This window comes from Pieris rapae, chromosome 9 (genome assembly GCF_905147795.1).
Source record: "Pieris rapae chromosome 9, ilPieRapa1.1, whole genome shotgun sequence".
NCBI lineage: Eukaryota > Metazoa > Arthropoda > Insecta > Lepidoptera > Pieridae > Pieris > Pieris rapae.
This window is the reverse complement of record NC_059517.1, coordinates 9885665-9902511: the sequence shown is the minus strand read 5'-3', so window position 1 is coordinate 9902511 and position 16847 is coordinate 9885665. Positions and strand designations below refer to the sequence as shown.

The window sequence follows — 16847 nt, the reverse complement described above, 5'->3', positions numbered from 1 at the left end:
GAGTCAATAACTAATTAGACATTACAAATAACAATACATATAAGTGTCAAGGTCATTGTGAACTCTTTAAAGTTATTATAATAATTGCTAATTAGTAGTTTATCATGTACCTTTATTCTTTGATAGAGCTTTGTTAATATATATGTTTTTCATTTTAAGTGTATTTACGTTTTGAGAGCTTTTAAGGAATAAATGAGGCTTAATTATTATTATAGAGCAGTGTCGGCCTAGTGACTTCAGCGTGCGACTCTCATACCTGAGGTCGTAGGTTCGATCCCCTGCTGTGCACCAATGGGCTTTCTTTCTATGTGCGCATTTAACATTTGCTCGAACGGTGTAGGAAAACACGTGGTGCCATCTGTTGACAAAACTACGCATCATTTTACATAGAATTCGTGTCAGTTCAAGAAATTCCGATGTTGAGGGAATGAGGAGATGCATAACCAGGCTTTGAAGTTGATCGAAGACGTGTGTTACCGCATTAAAAAATGTTGTTTATCAGAAAGTGCTTTAACATGTAATCGCAATATTGGCGCTAGAGAAAAGAGGCCTTATATGTAAACCGCCATTCTTCTTTAATGGCAAGCAATAAGACATTTCTATATTTGGATAAGAAGTTGTATGAATGAAATCCTTTAATAAATTTAAGTAAAGTAACAACGATATTATATGACTGTATGGCGGAACGAAGTTAGCCTAGTATACATATAACAAATATAATAATAACTTAACATAAAAAACGTTATGTGAAGGGCTCATGAATGGCGATAGTTTCTAAATACGGAGATTCTAGATACGGACATGGCATGATTCAAACAAGTTGTTCTAAAAAAGTTTTATTTAAACTTGACAGATTACAACAAACTCCCTTTCATGGCGAAAGAATGGACATAAATCGGAAATAAATTAAGATTCTAAATTCAAAAGAGATCGGCATAAAACCAGTTTAGTACATGCTTTTTATTTATGCTTTTGGTATATTAAATATTTGATTAAAATATAAATCGTAAATAAAACCTAGACATAACAATTAAATATACAGTATTTAAAATTTTCTTAACCTACATAGTAATAAAAAAACTTACTGTGTACTTATGTACACGGCCTTAGAATTTATGCTTCTTTGGCGTAGCAAGATAAAAATCTTTTCAAAAATTGTATCTTTCGCCTTATTCTACGTTTGTAGAAATAACGACACTAACAAAAGAAAAAAATAGACCATTGTATGTAGATGACAGTTCAACTGTGCCAATATCCTATCTTAAGATTTAACTTACACCAGTTTTTAAAATAATTAAAAAGCTATTTGATATGTTTTAAACATAGACATAATATGTTATTCATATATTTTAATATTATTTGTACGGTTTTATTTACTTTATTTGTGTTACATTGATTACCAAAAAGGAGTTTAAAGAGCGAAGAGATTGACATTATACATATATATGAGATGCAGATAGGAGATCGATCAACTGTCACCGTCTGACAATCCACAATTCATTCATTGTTTTAAATCTAAGAATGTGGATTGTCAGTAATTATTGGGTTTGGGCGTTAGTGGCTTAAGCGACATCCCCGAGGCCATAGGTTCGATACCCGGCTTATGCACCAAGGAACTTTCTTTCAATGGGCGATTTAAAAGTTTTTTAGTTTTAAGTGGTTGAAGGTGCACTGAGGAACTATATTTTATATGTTAAATATAATTAATTTTCCTATCAGACACAGGAATATATCTAATAAAACATTAAAATATATGTTTTAGAATGCTCTTCGTTAATTCATTAAGTAAATAAAAAAAGCTAAAAGCTTTCAAATATGTAAACTTAAACACATTGTATTCAAGGTAATGCACAACAAATTTCATCTGAAGTTTATAAATATATAATTAGTTACATACCTCGTCCTTTTTAATTTATGAACTGCCAGATATAATTTCAGCAGATATGCAGCTGTACCACAGAGCGTTTATTATACTTTACAAGTTGTCATTTACATGTCCTTTAAGCATTGTTGGGGGTTTTTAATATTTTTCCACATAACTGAAATAGAAAATTTCAGTTATTTATTCAGATATGCCCAAATAAATAGGAAAACATACTTTAAAATATGATATGAAAAAATATATAAAGATTTTGTTTTATTGGACAGTAAAAATACAGATTATAAAGTAAACCTCATCTGAGGTCAAACACAAGCCGAAGTATCTGAATTAATATCAAATCTCTCATACAATTTTTGTTAAAGGCTCCGTTCAGTTCAAAAAGGCAAAAACAATGCCATCCAATCAAAATATTTTTTCTAGAAATATTGAAATTCAAATAATCGAACAGGCTGAAATTGCAAAATATATTAATTTAAACGCTCTAAAATAAAGGTAATTTAATGTAAATCAATAATAAACTAATAGCACCATAAAAAATGTCCAGACCAATTTACAATATTACTAAAAATATATAGTTAGTAATTAGTAATTTAAATTGTTTTCATTAAAATTCACCTCTTAAAGTTTCCATATTTAACCCCTTCCTGCATGATTTTTTTGTTTTCGAGCCAAAAAAATATATGTTACGTAAAAAAATAAATAAAAAGACACGTATTTTAACAAATTAAAATTTATTAGAAAATATGTAAGAAAATCAGGTTTTTCCACTTTGGTTCAAATATGGCACAATATGCAGAAATTGCAAAAAAAAGTATTAAATAGTATGAAACAGCAGGAAACAATTTCTCTTCTCATTCAAGCATAAGTTGACTTGACATTTCCTGCATAGCATGTGGGATCTACCGTTGCACTCAGGCACTTAGCAACGCTACCTGGATAACCCGATACGCAAGTGATCCAGTTGGTCAAGAGGAACATCTAGTTCGAATCCAGAAAGATGGCATTATTATATCTCTAATAGCTCCTCTGGACTTCTTCTCTTGGATTGCAGTTTCGATAAGATTGCAGGATCCGCGTTTGGCGACTGTGCTGGGCTTATTGGTCATAGTGAGGGCTTCCACCACAGCTAGTTTGAAATCGGTAAGGGGAAACCATGCACCAGTGTCAGTATTTCCACGTCTATATAACAGCCAAGTATTGACTGTCGTCATATCCAAAAGATGAAAGAATATGCGGTGATAAAATTTGTGTGATCAGATCTGGATCCCGCCTAACCAGGAAGTGCATCTAACAGATCCACACCTTCCATATGACTGTTGTATGTCGTGACAGCCTTTGGTCGGGGAATAGCTTGGTACACTTTTTCTTTTTTATCGTAACGTCTCACTTCGGTCATGGGTTTGCTGCCAACGTATATCATAGATCATAGCCAACCTGACCTTTGGGAATTTGGGTTGAGTTATCATTGAAATGTAAGAAACGTTTAATTTCTTCAAAGCGATTACAGGATGATAACTCTAATTCCGTTATATCAGCAGGCAAGCTGGTATTGCCTAAGAACTGAATTTCTGTTTCTGTTTTCTCTAAAAAGCTGTCCCTCCATCTAGTTTTTGCGTTTCTGTTAGCACGTGAACTGGTACTGGTAAGTTCTGATAATGGAATGTCGCCTTCCATGTCAGAATCTGATTCAGGTAGTATTATAGGTGGCCGATCCCTAGCCCGTTTTCTGTAGTTATCATAATCAGAAACCTTTTCATCAGTGGTGCCGTTAGGAAGTTTTTGAATGATGGTATGTATGTACACCACCATAAAATTTTATTGGGTCCATTATATGTACTACAACAAAACAATATGAATCTAAAAATTGAGTATCTTAGTATTTCATCCGAATGGGGTGTTGTTCATTTAGATTGCATTCAGCCTGAATCACATAGGTATTTATTGATGTTAAAAATAAATTTTCTATATCTTTAATTATAAAAAAATGTTTTTCCTGAACCTGCTGCCTTTCATTGAAATAAAAAACCACAGTCCGCAAGTATTACGTTAATGCATAATGTACCAAATATAAACCAACAGTAAAAGGAATATTTCTGCATGTTCGCTCATATTTAGTCCAAACCTTAAAATAACATTTTCGCAGAGTAAAATCATAAAAATACAGAAAACCTTATCTTGTCCAGATAAGTTGCAATATTTCACCTACGTTACGTATTTTTACTAACTGAAATTGGGATGATAACTATTTTTAAACCAATTTTAAAAAGACACTTACGCGGGGCACCGGTCGAAATATGTCCTTCTAACTTGCAACTCATTTTTAGTACAGCTATATACTCAGAGATGGTGTTGTTAGTATTTAGTATGGAAGCGTATGTATCGGTTATGTTCTTGCAGAAAACGAAGTTTTATTTATTCAAACAGGAAATATTGATCAAAGAACGGTGTGGATCATATTTGTACCAAAATGCAGGAAATGGTTAAAAATTATTTACCAAAATATATAATAAATTGATACATGGGATTACTTATGGGTATTCTGAATTATTACATATTTAATTTCATATTCAATAAAAACACAGGAGGGATTCAAAATTTGCAAATCATAATCAAATCCATTTCCTTGGCTTTACGATGTAACCTGCAACAGGAGAACTTGCGAAGGACTGCAATAGCCGAAGGATTACCAGCAATTTTGTATAATATTTTTTTGCTAACAACTTTTTATTAATTTTTTAATACTCCTTACATCTCCATCATTTACATCACGTTGATTTACATTTACATTTGTTTGGCTTTTTTTTCAATTCATTATGCTCTTTCATGTTTAAAAATAAATAATGTTTATTAACTCGTTACAGACAATTCTTTGGAAGTAAGATAAATAGTAACCATAGAAAATATAAACTTTATTTTCATCAGTTGTTAGTAGTTACCCGGTAGTCAAATAGCTGTGAAGCCAAAGCAGCAAGCACAATACTGTCAACTATCAAGTGTGGGGCTGTGGCCACTGGGCAGCAGACCAAACTCCAACTTCAAAGGCAAAACGTAAATGTCTGAACTTTCAACCTACTGCATCAGAAGTCAAAACTGTGGTTATATTACAATTGGGAAGTAAGAAATGTCATTTCAGTTTTGCACGCTAACGAATAAACCAAATACATAATAGGTAAAACCTCTCTACCTCTAGTCTCTAGTCTCTACTCTCTACTCTCTTCATAATCTTTGTAGACCTTTACCAATTGTGATTATATTTCTTTGTGCAATTTGGAGAAACGTGTTTTGTAAAATAAGTTAATTTCCTTTATATTTATGATTTAGTTATAATTAAATGCTAAGAATTTTTCAGATCTTAATACTGCCCACTTTCTGAATTCATATTAATATATACGTCAAGTCGTTACAAAAAAAAAACGTTTAAAAATGGTTGTAGCATCGACAAATTTTTCTGCGCCGCCAGTTGAAAATGTGATTTTACAAAATTCCTCTACGAAGCTGCTGGTAAATAACCTGGAAATTGGTACAGCAACTTTATATATTACTGAAAAGTATGTAATGTTTATTCTGTTCTAGTCATAAGATTTATGAAAACCATGTAAAATCAAGCTGTTTTCGGGACTGACCATTGTAAAAATCTCAGAAGCATTAATACCGCTGTATAGATTTGATTTTTAACATATCACAGACACGCATATGTGTTAAGACATTTGAGAAAATATGTTTTTATCGTCTAAAGGAATGTAGACCTAATAATACCTTCTGTAGTTGCTTTAATGGATATTATGATATTTTATAGGCAAGCTGGTGATCAGCTTCTGTTTTTGCTTATTGAAATATAATATATAAATCAATATTTTGTTTGGTTTTTTTAAATAAACTTAATTTCAGCAATGTTGTATGGGGTGGGGGTGCTGCAGCTTCAGGTGGACCATCACCAACTGTGTCTATTCTTTATCCAAATATTTCTCTCCATGCAGTGCAACGGGAACCAAGCCCAGCTCTGTATCTTGTCCTAAACTATGAATTGAGGTAAAACTGCTCACTTTTAACTATGATAATTTAATTTTAATAATACTTGATGGTTAATCAAATGTTTGTTATTTTTTTACTTTTTATGTACCTATTTATTGTCTGACCTCCAAATTTATAAGACCTGGCTTATAACATGTTAAATCTGAATTGCTTGTCATTAAAGTTTTAACAAATGTTAGGTTTCCAAAAAGATTTTGTTAATAAATATTTAGTGTAACATCCCTTGATTTAATAATAATGGCACTTTAGTGACCAAAATCAATTGGCTTCGGCTAGAGTCATCCACACAATGATATACTCTACAAAGCATTACACCTACTCTCAATAACTACCACAATTGATTAATAAAGTAGTTTTTAGGTTGCTCAAATTAGTAAAAACTGTGCAGTTGCATTCATGCTTTTACACTTTATTGTCTTAGCCCCCTAAACTGTCAGCATCATGCATAAACATGTTCTTTTGTTAACCAATTGTGTAATTCAGTTTATTCTTCTCATCGTTGACATGTAGTGTTTACACTATAATTAAAGTTTTTTCTTAATAAGGTAATTATTGTTTAAGGTTACCCAATGCACCCAGTGGAGCAGGTGATAGCAATGAGGCTCAAAATGAAAATGATGATGAAGAATTTGATGCTGATGATCAACCCATCACACAGATAAGGTAATATTTATCAAACAAAATTTTATATTTTAAACGAAACCTTAATTGGGGTATTGTTCCTAAATTACCTTTTTCATTCCATTGTTTTTACTTTATACAATTTATATTTAATAAGAAGACTAGCAAATGTATAGCATTTTTTTTTCAACTGGTAAATAATTTTTCATTTTTACCTCATTAACTAGAAAAAAAGTCCTTATCCCTTTTACTGTTCTTTCATGAGATCATTGATGGTGTATTACACTTTTATAGGTTTATACCAGAAAACGAAAATGACCTGCAACTTATGTTTTCTGCTATGTGTCAGGGTCAAGCTTTACACCCTGATCCCCAGGATGAGTCAGAAGATGACCCTTACATGAATTTGGATGATGGTAATCTTTTATATTTATTACAAATATTTAACAATGGACACATTTCCTGTAGAACATTCTTAAGATGTTATCTTTACAGATGATGAAGAGTTTGAAGATGCACAGGAAAATGACTCTTCAGATGAAGCAGCTGGGAGAATGCAGCAACTTAGAATTGAAACTTTAAATGGGAGCACACATTATGAAGGTAATAATTTGTTTTGGCTTCTAATCTCAACAAAAAACAAAGGCAAAAATTACGCTTATTCTGTGAGTTCTCTATACTTAAGGTACTTTGTATTGTAATAAAGTTATTTTATTTTCAGATTGCGAAGATGTCGAAAATGAATAACTTTATTTTGTATGGTGGACACACAATTGACTGAAAATATTTGTGTTGTTCAGGAAGATAAGTTTTTTATAAATTTTTATAACCATACAAGTAGCAATATTTCCCATGTATTGGCTATATCTGCTAATATAAAGGTTTTTGTTGCTCAATATTCAACTAATTAAAAAATCTAAATTTTTTATTTGGTCCAGTGCTCCAAAATGCAGTTTTCTCTAAAAAATAACAAATGAAATTATAATTCTAAAATATTTACCTTTTATACCTGTTGATTTGCTAAAACATTGCAAATTTTCAGATAGGTACTTTATAAGAAATGATTTGGAGGCAAATTATATTGTAGAATTCGAATATAAATAATCTCTTAGTTTGGCAATACTTTAAGAAAGTTTGGTTATATACATAACATAACAAAAACCTGTATGCGCCTGACCATGTATGTTGAGCTGATCCACCTCGGATCAATTTTTACTTCCTTAATGTTGTGATTCAATTTTTTGTTTTTTCAATGTTATGAAGCAATACTTTGACTTCACTAATGTTTTACAACCAAACTCTAATGTAGTATTTGTATTCCAAAAGCTAGATGTAATGTTTCGTAATAAATTATATAATTAAAGGTTTTTACATTTATAGTTTTTTAGGAAATCCAGAACTCTCTGTAAACAAGATTTTTGGTCGGAAGATATTTTTAATTTTAGACTAAGCTCGACGAGACGAAAAACAATTACATTTAATGATTTATTTAACGCAAAATTTATCTAACAAGTACTTATATCTTAACCTTAGTTGCTTAAACTCTTCAAAATCTGTTACAAATTGTAACCTAAGTACACTATCGGATTTAGTAAACAAGTTACACAAATACACTATCCGAATTGCACTTTCACACTTTGATGTAGTGATTTCGTTATTTAATATTTTATGCAATTTTGAAAATATTTTCAGTAACTTGCCTAATTGCACTTTATATACACGTAAAACCAAATACACTTTATAAACGAAAATACACTAAATCAAAGAGCACTTTAAAATTAATTACACTATACGGTCACGCTAAGGAAAAAAGCCCCTTAAATGTGCGTGTTTATAAAAATATAAGGATTTGATGAAAAAAACATGCCAGTCAAAAACATTCACTCATAAAATTGTACGAAATTATTTAGTCTAGGGAATTACTGATCACTACTTACTCGAATTATATCTATTATGTCAATATATTAGTAAACTGTTTTAAAAAAACAGGCTTTATATTAATTACTTAAATATATGTATTTTAGATCAGCATACAAAAACTTAGCATAATATCTTTAAAGACATTTCAGACAGCTTTTCATTATATATGATAATCTACAGGTTTTTTAAAGCCAAAGGCTTTAATACACCCTGTATATGAAGACTTTGTACTTACAAAGCTGAATTAAACTATGCGTGACCGCTTAAGCGGCTTCGATGCCCGTTTTTAATAAAATACGTAATTATAACAACCATTTCTTTATATTAACTTATAACATAAACGGGATCTTGTTTAGCCACTACTCATGGCTTGACACTTAACAAGGCGTGGAAAATAATTCATATAAAATATATTTTAGGCCGCAACTGTTAAATATTGTTTTGAATTGAGGGTCTACAGTTTTAAAGCCGTTTTGTTTACGCAATGTCAAAACTTAATCGTATACGGAAAAGGGGAAAATATTGTGTATATTAAAAAATAGCAATACGTAAGTGTATGATTTTGGAATCAGAAAAACACCTACTATTTAGTACGGAATATTTTTTGCAATTTAGTACAGAAATCTAGTAAAACTATTTTGGGTAATTAAAAATAGTAGTCTAGTCTCACTTAAATATTAACTAACAAAACGACAAAAATAAATGTAGACCCATAAAAAAAATTAGCAAATAATTTGTCAGTATTGCTCGTGAAACTTCAAACACACGAATTTTACGAAATTGAAACGGAAATATTTGGCTCGACACTCAACACAATCACGCGACTTCTCCCTCCACACCGTTTACTTCACTTTCGAGTTTTTCCGATTTTTCAGAAATCTTTTCAACCTTATCTGCTTTTTCCGTTTTCTCTGGAACTTTCTCCGAATCCGTTTCCATTTCTGTTTCGATCTTTTCTACTTTGTCATCTGTCTGTTTGTCGTCTGATTCAATTTTTTCTGTAGGTTTGTCTGTCTCACTGTCGAGTGTGTCCTGACTGGATGTGTCCATAGTTTCCACTTTAGAGTCTTGTGAAGTTTCATCCGCGCTTTGGTCTGTGTCCGTTTGTTTGTTGTCTTCTTGCGATTTTTCAGATTTGTCTGAAACAGTTAAATTAAAGATTTAATGTCTATACATACACTTTATTTCGCCAAGAATTATTATTTCTAACAGTTTCGGAAGGAATACATGACAAGTCTCTTTAATAATAACAAACTCACCAGTGTCATCAACCTCCATTGCTGTCTCCTTTTTCTCGTCACCGTTTACTTTCTGAAAGGAAAAAAATATATTTATATTTCCTAACGGCAAAAAATATACATATACGTGCACTTTCATCACTCGTTTGTTATGTCTACATTTGGACCAGTTTCGATCAATTAAAAAGACATCAGGCAGAGACTTTCACTGTCTCGTATAGTCAGATTAGTATATAATAGTCACGGTTAACTAATTTACCGCACTTAAGAAATTAATGATTTAACCCATGTTATTCTGGCAATATTGTTTTGTAGACGCACGAAAAATTATGTTTTTGAATTATATAACTACAGTTAAAACCCTTCATAAATCAAAATCAGTTTCATACGCATACTGTTAAATTAAAAAATATACCTCATACCCCACACAAATCATACCTCACTAAAATACATTCTAATAAACAAAATATACAGTTCTAACGAATAACGAAACATTTTACTCAAGTTTCCATATTTACCAATTATACTATTGAAAAAGGCAAAAATGGTAAGAATAAGTTCGTACGATGCAACCACCGTCACAAAAAACCGACACCCTGAAGTTAGCCAACATTCTACAAACGTAGAATAAGGCGAAAGATACAATGACTTTTTAAATCTTGTTACGCCAAATAAGTTATATCAAACACACGTTTATTTAAAAAAAATACCAAGTATAAACCTGAATATAAAACGATTCGTTATTCGTAAAATATAAAAATCACGGAATAGCTTAGCTGCACACAATTATATATATTGTGATTCTTCAAATTAAAAACTTAGTATAACTCCCGTATGTCATTGGCACACAGAGTAATAGTAATAATAATTCGTATTAGATCTCGACTCTATTATCTATTCCGTGATAAAAACAACGGGACAAACATTACCTAAATACCAATTAATAATCTAAACCTGCTATTCTAATCTACAAAATTATAAAAAAACAGATGATTTGTGGCAATTAAAAAAAAACTTGATTGTATGGTTTTATATGAGATGTTTGATGTTGAGTCTTGTCTGTGCCCAAGAAGAAGATAAGGCAAATATTTACTGAATTCACCAAAATCATCTGTTTTGGTAAATAAAGAAAAAAAAACCTATTTCTTGGCTTGCGAGTGGGTGCCGTCTTTGGTTTTTTAACCTATGTAAACACACAATTTTATTTATCTTAAGTGATTAACTAATTTAAAAAACACTGCAAATTCTATAAAATACCAAAAAATCCAACGAATTTCAAAATGTAATAATTGCCAATTGTAAAAATATGACCAATTTTGAAAGAATTTTTATTTCATAACAGTATCTAAAATTTAGTTTAGATCAATTATTTACCATTGAAAATCAATTAAATAAACATAAAATAAATAAATCAGTGGCACTAAAATCTCTTTAAGTCTTGGCCTCAGATTTTTTAATCTGTTTCATGATCATTTTTAATTCTAATTGGCATGTAGGTGATCAGCCTCCAGTGCCTGACACGTCGACTTTTTGGGTCTAAGACATGTCGGTTTCTTCACGATGTTTTCCTTCACCGTTCGAGCAAATGTTAAATGCGCACATAGAAAGAAAGTCCATTGGTGCACAGCCGGGGATCGAACCTACGACCTCAGGTATGAGAGTCGCACACTGGAGCCACTAGGCTAACACTGCTCTTAAAATAATAAATTTAATAAACATAAAGAAACAAAAACAACTAAATCAAGTAAAATAAAATTATATGAACAAATAAATATGAAACTTGAGTGTACCCGGGGCAGTTTATAAAGGTAAGATTACTCTTTATTCCCAGGTAATGTTAAAAATAAAAATTGTGTTTAAGAGTAATATTAAATCTGGCATTGATAGTGCCCATGGGCGGCGGTATCACTTAACATCAGGTGAGCCTCCTGCCCATTTACCCCATTCCTTAAAAAAAAAAAAAAAAAATACCTCGGAGCCGGTGCTTTCCTTGCGTTTCCTCTTGCCTTTGACTTCCACGCTGACCTCACTCGCACTAGTCGACGTCACTTGTTGGTCTTGTTCCTGTTTGGCTTTCTTAGCCTTGGGTTCGGGTTCGACCTCCGCCAGTGGCTCTTCTGGCTCCGGTTGGGGTGACGGCTCTTTTTGGGGCGACGTGTCTTCCTGGAATATCGATCAATTCATTTAAAAACCTATGCTTTACACCTTTTCTGTTTATTTGAGTTTAAAAATTGAGCTTCTTCATATATTTATTATTATATGGACAATTTATGGTCTAAAGAAAAACACCTTTTTAATGGATTGAAGTTATGTAAAAATTATAAGTTTACAATAATACATAACTTCAATCTGTTAAAAAAGTGTTTTTCTTTAAATGTGTAAAAGTTTTGTTAATAAATGACAATACAATTTAAGGTCTTTAAAACTTTACTTCGAAAACCACTTTACATAAAAATAGATACTGATTTAACTTTTATGAATAACTAAAACAATTTCTGTATTAGAAGAATCCAATACAGAAATTGACTAGAAAATCTTAAAATTTAATCACCTAAATTAAAATTATTTTTGTTAACATAATTTTATTAAATTAAATTATAAAAAATTAAATACAATAACAATAGATCATATCCTACGCAAAACGGACCAAATTTGAGTCTAATTGCGGAAAATGAGTCCACCTACCTACCTAATAGATCATAATAAAAAATTTTCCAATATCTCAATGTAATTTTGAAAACTTACCACAAACAGCACTGTATGTTGGCCACCAGCAGATATTCTAGCCGGTTTGTGGCTGCCCGCAGACAGATTTACACCCAAACAAATGGATGGGGTGGGTTCGTTTGCGTCGGAACTTGTACCTGTGCCCAACTGGCCTTCGCTTCCCATACCCCATCCTAGTACTTCACCTGAGAAAATATTAAAAAAAATTAAATAACTATTCTTTGAGAATAAACAATATGACCCGAACTCATGAACACAAAGTTGCTCACAAGAACTAAGTCACTGAAAATAAGATTTAATATATTTATAGTTTGAGACTATATACATATTGACTCATCCTAATAAAAACATATTAATATTGCTGAATTTGTACCTGTTTCAGTGAGAGCAAAGGAATTACTTGTTCCAGCTGCTATACTGATACATTTCTTGTTCTGGAGAGCTGGAAGAGGCTCTAGGGCTTCTGCATCCGTACTTCTGTCGCCTAGGCCCAATCTGAAAGTAAAGAGTTTGAAAATGAGTCTTCTGTCATTATAACAGATAATAAAGTTTCCTTTTTTGGTTATATATGAAACTTTGCATATGATAAATCCAAATAATTTTATAAGAACATAGATCAAATAAATACATTCAAATTATTCATGAAATAGGATAAAATAAAAATAGTTATTTTTGAACCAAAATTCCCTAGTTTCATTAACAGTTAAGGTATTAAGTAAAACATAAAACCAATAAATTAACAATACCAATGCACCCACCCATATTAATTTTTTTAATGCTGTGATTTTACTAAATCACTCCAGATATATTTATTTCGCCTCGTAACCCATTTTGGGACCATACCTGCCATATTCACACCGTCCCACCGCATACACCTGTCCATTGGAGTCAAGGGCGAGGGAATGATGTTGCCCCAAAGCGACTTCTTGCCAACTGAGTGTATTGGAGAAGGCATCACATTCTGTTGGAGTGTATAGAGCCGTTTTGCGCTTTTCACCTGTTATACCTACAAACATAACATTAACATAATTAGTCAGGTAGTCTATAGAACAAATTTATAAAATATTAATATACATTAAGGGTTTTCTAGACAATTTTAGAATTTTGTAGTAAAGCAGGATGTTTGAGAAAAATTACAGGTCAAAATTGATAATCTCCAAAACTTGTACAAAACAAAATCTCACCGAGTTGCCCATAGTTATTGAGGCCCCAAGCAAACATCTTGTCCGAGATGGCATCCAACGCGAACGTGGCATGGTATCCTGCCCAGACACGGGACACTATGCACTTCAATGTTACTTTTGATGGTACTAGCAAATTACCTGTAATATAGAAGAAAGTTTTAATATACATTGAAAGAATGTATTACTATTGTTTCAGAAATGATTTCTATTGTAATACTTTTTACATTTATTGTAATACTCACTGAATCCCTGCCGAGCTTCCCTGGATGCTGAGCGTTGTGACAATCTTCCTAGTTGTCCTTGTTCACCACACCCCATGGTGTATACAGCGCCACTTGTCTAAAAAAAGTCATACATTAAAATATTCTCACCTAAACCAAAAAGTGCATTTTTAGTTAAGTCTATTGAAATAAGGCCATTATAAATTCAAATAAAAGTACATTAAAAATTAAAATTAGATTTAAGCATATACAGGAAAATTTTTGATAGAAGTGTAGATTCTAGACTTTTACAGACTCCACATGTTGTATTTACTACTTACAGATAGAATAACAAGGTGATCTCCTCCTGATGCTATTCCCACAGCTGTCTCAGGAATGGCCAGTTTGAGAGGCTCTTTAGACGACTTGCCTTCACGGGCCCTCAATACAAGTCCCATACTGCCATGGGAATCCTGAAAATTATAATGTTTATTATACCTAAAAATTCATATGGAGTGAAGAAAAGTGGTTCCCCTGGTTTATATGCACTAAATTATGTGAAATAAAAAAAAATTGAATGATTTTCTAGTGTATGTATTATGCGTTCTCTACAATAAAATTGTGGACTTCATTATCTTTTAGTAGCTATTTATAAACCTCTAGAATAAGTCACAATATTCACTATTACTAACACATTGTTTTGGGTTACATAGTCGTAAATTATGTTATTATAAAATATGGATATTTTATGTATTATTAAACAATATGCATATTTTAATACTTAAGTGACTTACCCGGAAAGCACCCCAAGCATATACATCTCCATTTTTCAGCAATGCTGCAGAATGAGAATCTCCAGCTGAGATAGAGACTGCAGGTGCTGGGAGCGACACAGAACTTGGTGTACCTTCCTCTTGTTCATTGGTTGTAGGACGTCCTAAAGCTCCTTCATCATTGCATCCAAAAGTCCATACCTATAAAGTATTGTTATATGAATACAGTTTTTATACATTTCCTAGAAAAAACTTTTTTTTTATTTAGAGTCCAGATAAAGGATTACGTTGTTTTATGTTGGAACATTTTTATTCACATCTCAGTATCTAAAACTTGTAAATATCAACTCACCTTTCCCTCAGAATCAAGTGCAACAGTGTGCATGCCCCCAGCGCATGCATCCACTATTTTGTTACCCAAAACCGTAACTTGCTTAAACCTGAAAAAAAAAGTAAATTGTTACTAGGCAGAACAAATTTTAAGAACCTCTGTTCTTAAAATTAACAATATACATATAAATATGTATATTGATTAATATTATTATTCTTTGGTGCAATATTTATTTAGAAAAAAAATTATAAAAGATACATAGTGATTTTCATATAAATATCTCTGCTAATACTTACTTTGTGGTCTCAATAACATTTTCACCCAATCCCAATTGTCCTACATCACCTTGACCACATGTTAACACACAACCACGGCCCTTTGGAGCACTTGGTACTTCCAAGTGTATTGCTGGAATATGACATTTGACTTTAAAATACAACTATTGCGTACAATATATTATGTTTGATTTTCCAAACTGACATAAATAAAATTAGAAAGTCATTTCAATAATAAGTTTATTTATGGCGACTTGAATTATTACTTTTAATATGAGGATGAAGAAAGGCCTAAAAATTATCAAACATGCTTTGAAATTTGACCTCAATAAATTTTTGACCTTGAAGAAACTGCAAGTATGTAATATAACAATTGTTTCTATCTATAAATTGAGTATTTCATTTTGTTTTCATGATGAAATTAATACATTTTATTACAAAGCGATGGAATATTATAACATTTATAACTATAGGTAGGTATGATAAATCTGAAGGACGCATAGTACTTAAACTTCTGCAAAAAATAGACTACGCCAGAAAGCCGCGATTATTCATCTAACCTCAAATTTTAGCCATTTAGTACAGACGCTTACGTAACAAAACAAAAATAGAATATCAATACGATGTCAAATCTCATTACAGGTTATTATATTTATTACAATAGAATATCAATGTAAACAAATTGCAATTGTGTAAAAAGGCGCCAATACAAGTGAATGCATTTCCCGCCATTACGGTTTGACAGGTCATTGACGTCGTAGAAATGTAAAGAAAACAAGAAATTTACCTCCCCTTTTCTTCTTATTTTTGGGTGCAGATGATGCTGTTACGGCGGATGTTTTAGATGCCGTTCTTTTGACACCTCGTGCAGCGGGCATCTCTGTAATTTTATTATAACTTAAAGACGCGTCACTCGTCGGTAAACATACACATCGAGCGCGGCAAATCAACGCTTAAAGAACGCTTTGGCTTGATGACGTCTTCAGTTTCTACAATTGTTAGCATTTTATTTCGCCTTTGCTCACATCTGCATCAATCACAATGCTATGCTATCGCTGACTTATGCAAAATCCAAGAAAGGTTATATTGCATTTTGTGTTGCACTAAACAAAAAGAACAACGCATCAAACCATTGTCAGAAATATCTTATCAACTTGAGTATTTTACTTACTGATTTCTCAAAAGATATATTTGTAATCCAAATTAAAACGAATAAAATAGCCACTAAACATAAGATGACGTACTATTTCGGCGTACGAATCTCGTACATTTCACAAACTAGAAACTTGTTTCACCTTCGCTTGGTCAACGACGAAGTACAAGAATGACAATTGACGATTATACATTTCACGTTTGACAATTGTTAATATACAACCACAGCCTAAAATACAAATGCTTCAAAAGTAAGAGATAATGCAAAAGTTACCAAATTATAGTTATAAAATATAATGGAATCTTTTTGTAGTAATATTAATTTAATATGTAACGGACACATAATGTCATTAATGTTTTCCCATTCTCCTATATACTTGAAAGAGTGGAAATGTCGTATGAATGTCAGTTATAATTATTAATATTTGTTAGATTGTACAATATACTTAATGTAAGTCGTAGGTAAATTAACTAACATTATTATATATTTTTTTTGTAATGAAGGGATTCTA

The 16847-nt window shown here is 31.7% G+C and overlaps 2 protein-coding genes across 5 annotated transcripts; one reads left to right on the top strand and one right to left on the bottom strand.

Annotated features, from left to right (window-relative positions):
* Nucleotides 1–4899: 4899 nt before the first annotated feature.
* On the top strand, nucleotides 4900–7906 carry LOC111000238 (methylosome subunit pICln-like). Of its 2 annotated transcripts, XM_022269616.2 has the most exons (7): nucleotides 4900–5051; nucleotides 5232–5430; nucleotides 5771–5911; nucleotides 6476–6577; nucleotides 6830–6951; nucleotides 7031–7138; nucleotides 7257–7906. In XM_022269616.2, the coding sequence occupies exons 2-7, from the start codon at nucleotides 5306–5308 to the stop codon at nucleotides 7280–7282; spliced, it is 624 nt and encodes a 207-aa protein (XP_022125308.1). In that variant the 5' UTR covers nucleotides 4900–5051; nucleotides 5232–5305; the 3' UTR covers nucleotides 7283–7906. The 2 variants fall into 2 exon arrangements, with proteins under 2 accessions (XP_022125308.1, XP_022125307.1); XM_022269615.2 differs by lacking the exon at nucleotides 4900–5051 and having other exon boundaries at nucleotides 5093–5430.
* Nucleotides 7907–8006: 100 nt separating this feature from the next.
* Nucleotides 8007–16515, bottom strand: LOC111000237 (regulator of chromosome condensation). 3 transcript variants are annotated; one of them, XM_022269613.2, is made up of 15 exons: nucleotides 16355–16515; nucleotides 15971–16063; nucleotides 15205–15316; nucleotides 14930–15017; nucleotides 14599–14778; nucleotides 14146–14277; nucleotides 13847–13943; nucleotides 13605–13742; nucleotides 13264–13426; nucleotides 12794–12915; nucleotides 12439–12605; nucleotides 11665–11856; nucleotides 10833–10876; nucleotides 9715–9766; nucleotides 9497–9594 (listed from the first exon to the last, which is right to left on the bottom strand). In XM_022269613.2, the coding sequence occupies exons 2-14, from the start codon at nucleotides 16059–16061 to the stop codon at nucleotides 9760–9762; spliced, it is 1533 nt and encodes a 510-aa protein (XP_022125305.2). In that variant the 5' UTR covers nucleotides 16062–16063; nucleotides 16355–16515; the 3' UTR covers nucleotides 9497–9594; nucleotides 9715–9759. The 3 variants fall into 3 exon arrangements, with proteins under 3 accessions (XP_022125303.2, XP_022125304.2, XP_022125305.2); XM_022269611.2 differs by lacking the exon at nucleotides 10833–10876 and having other exon boundaries at nucleotides 8007–9594; XM_022269612.2 differs by lacking the exon at nucleotides 10833–10876 and having other exon boundaries at nucleotides 8007–9594; nucleotides 16428–16508.
* Nucleotides 16516–16847: the final 332 nt, after the last annotated feature.

What these genes read in the sequence shown, in the direction of transcription:
- LOC111000237 (XM_022269611.2), bottom strand. Translation starts at nt 16,061, where the DNA reads ATGCCCGCTGCACGAGGTGTCAAAAGAACGGCATCTAAAACATCCGCC. An exon ending in AAATAAGAAGAAAAGGGGAG is followed by an intron (nt 15,317 to 15,970) that starts GTAAATTTCTTG and finishes GTCATATTCCAG; the next exon opens with CAATACACTTGGAAGTACCA. An exon ending in GGACGGTGTGAATATGGCAG is followed by an intron (nt 12,916 to 13,263) that starts GTATGGTCCCAA and finishes CTTTACTTTCAG; the next exon opens with ATTGGGCCTAGGCGACAGAA.
- LOC111000238 (XM_022269616.2), top strand. Translation starts at nt 5,306, where the DNA reads ATGGTTGTAGCATCGACAAATTTTTCTGCGCCGCCAGTTGAAAATGTG. An exon ending in GTCCTAAACTATGAATTGAG is followed by an intron (nt 5,912 to 6,475) that starts GTAAAACTGCTC and finishes TTATTGTTTAAG; the next exon opens with GTTACCCAATGCACCCAGTG. An exon ending in TGGGAGCACACATTATGAAG is followed by an intron (nt 7,139 to 7,256) that starts GTAATAATTTGT and finishes TTTTATTTTCAG; the next exon opens with ATTGCGAAGATGTCGAAAAT.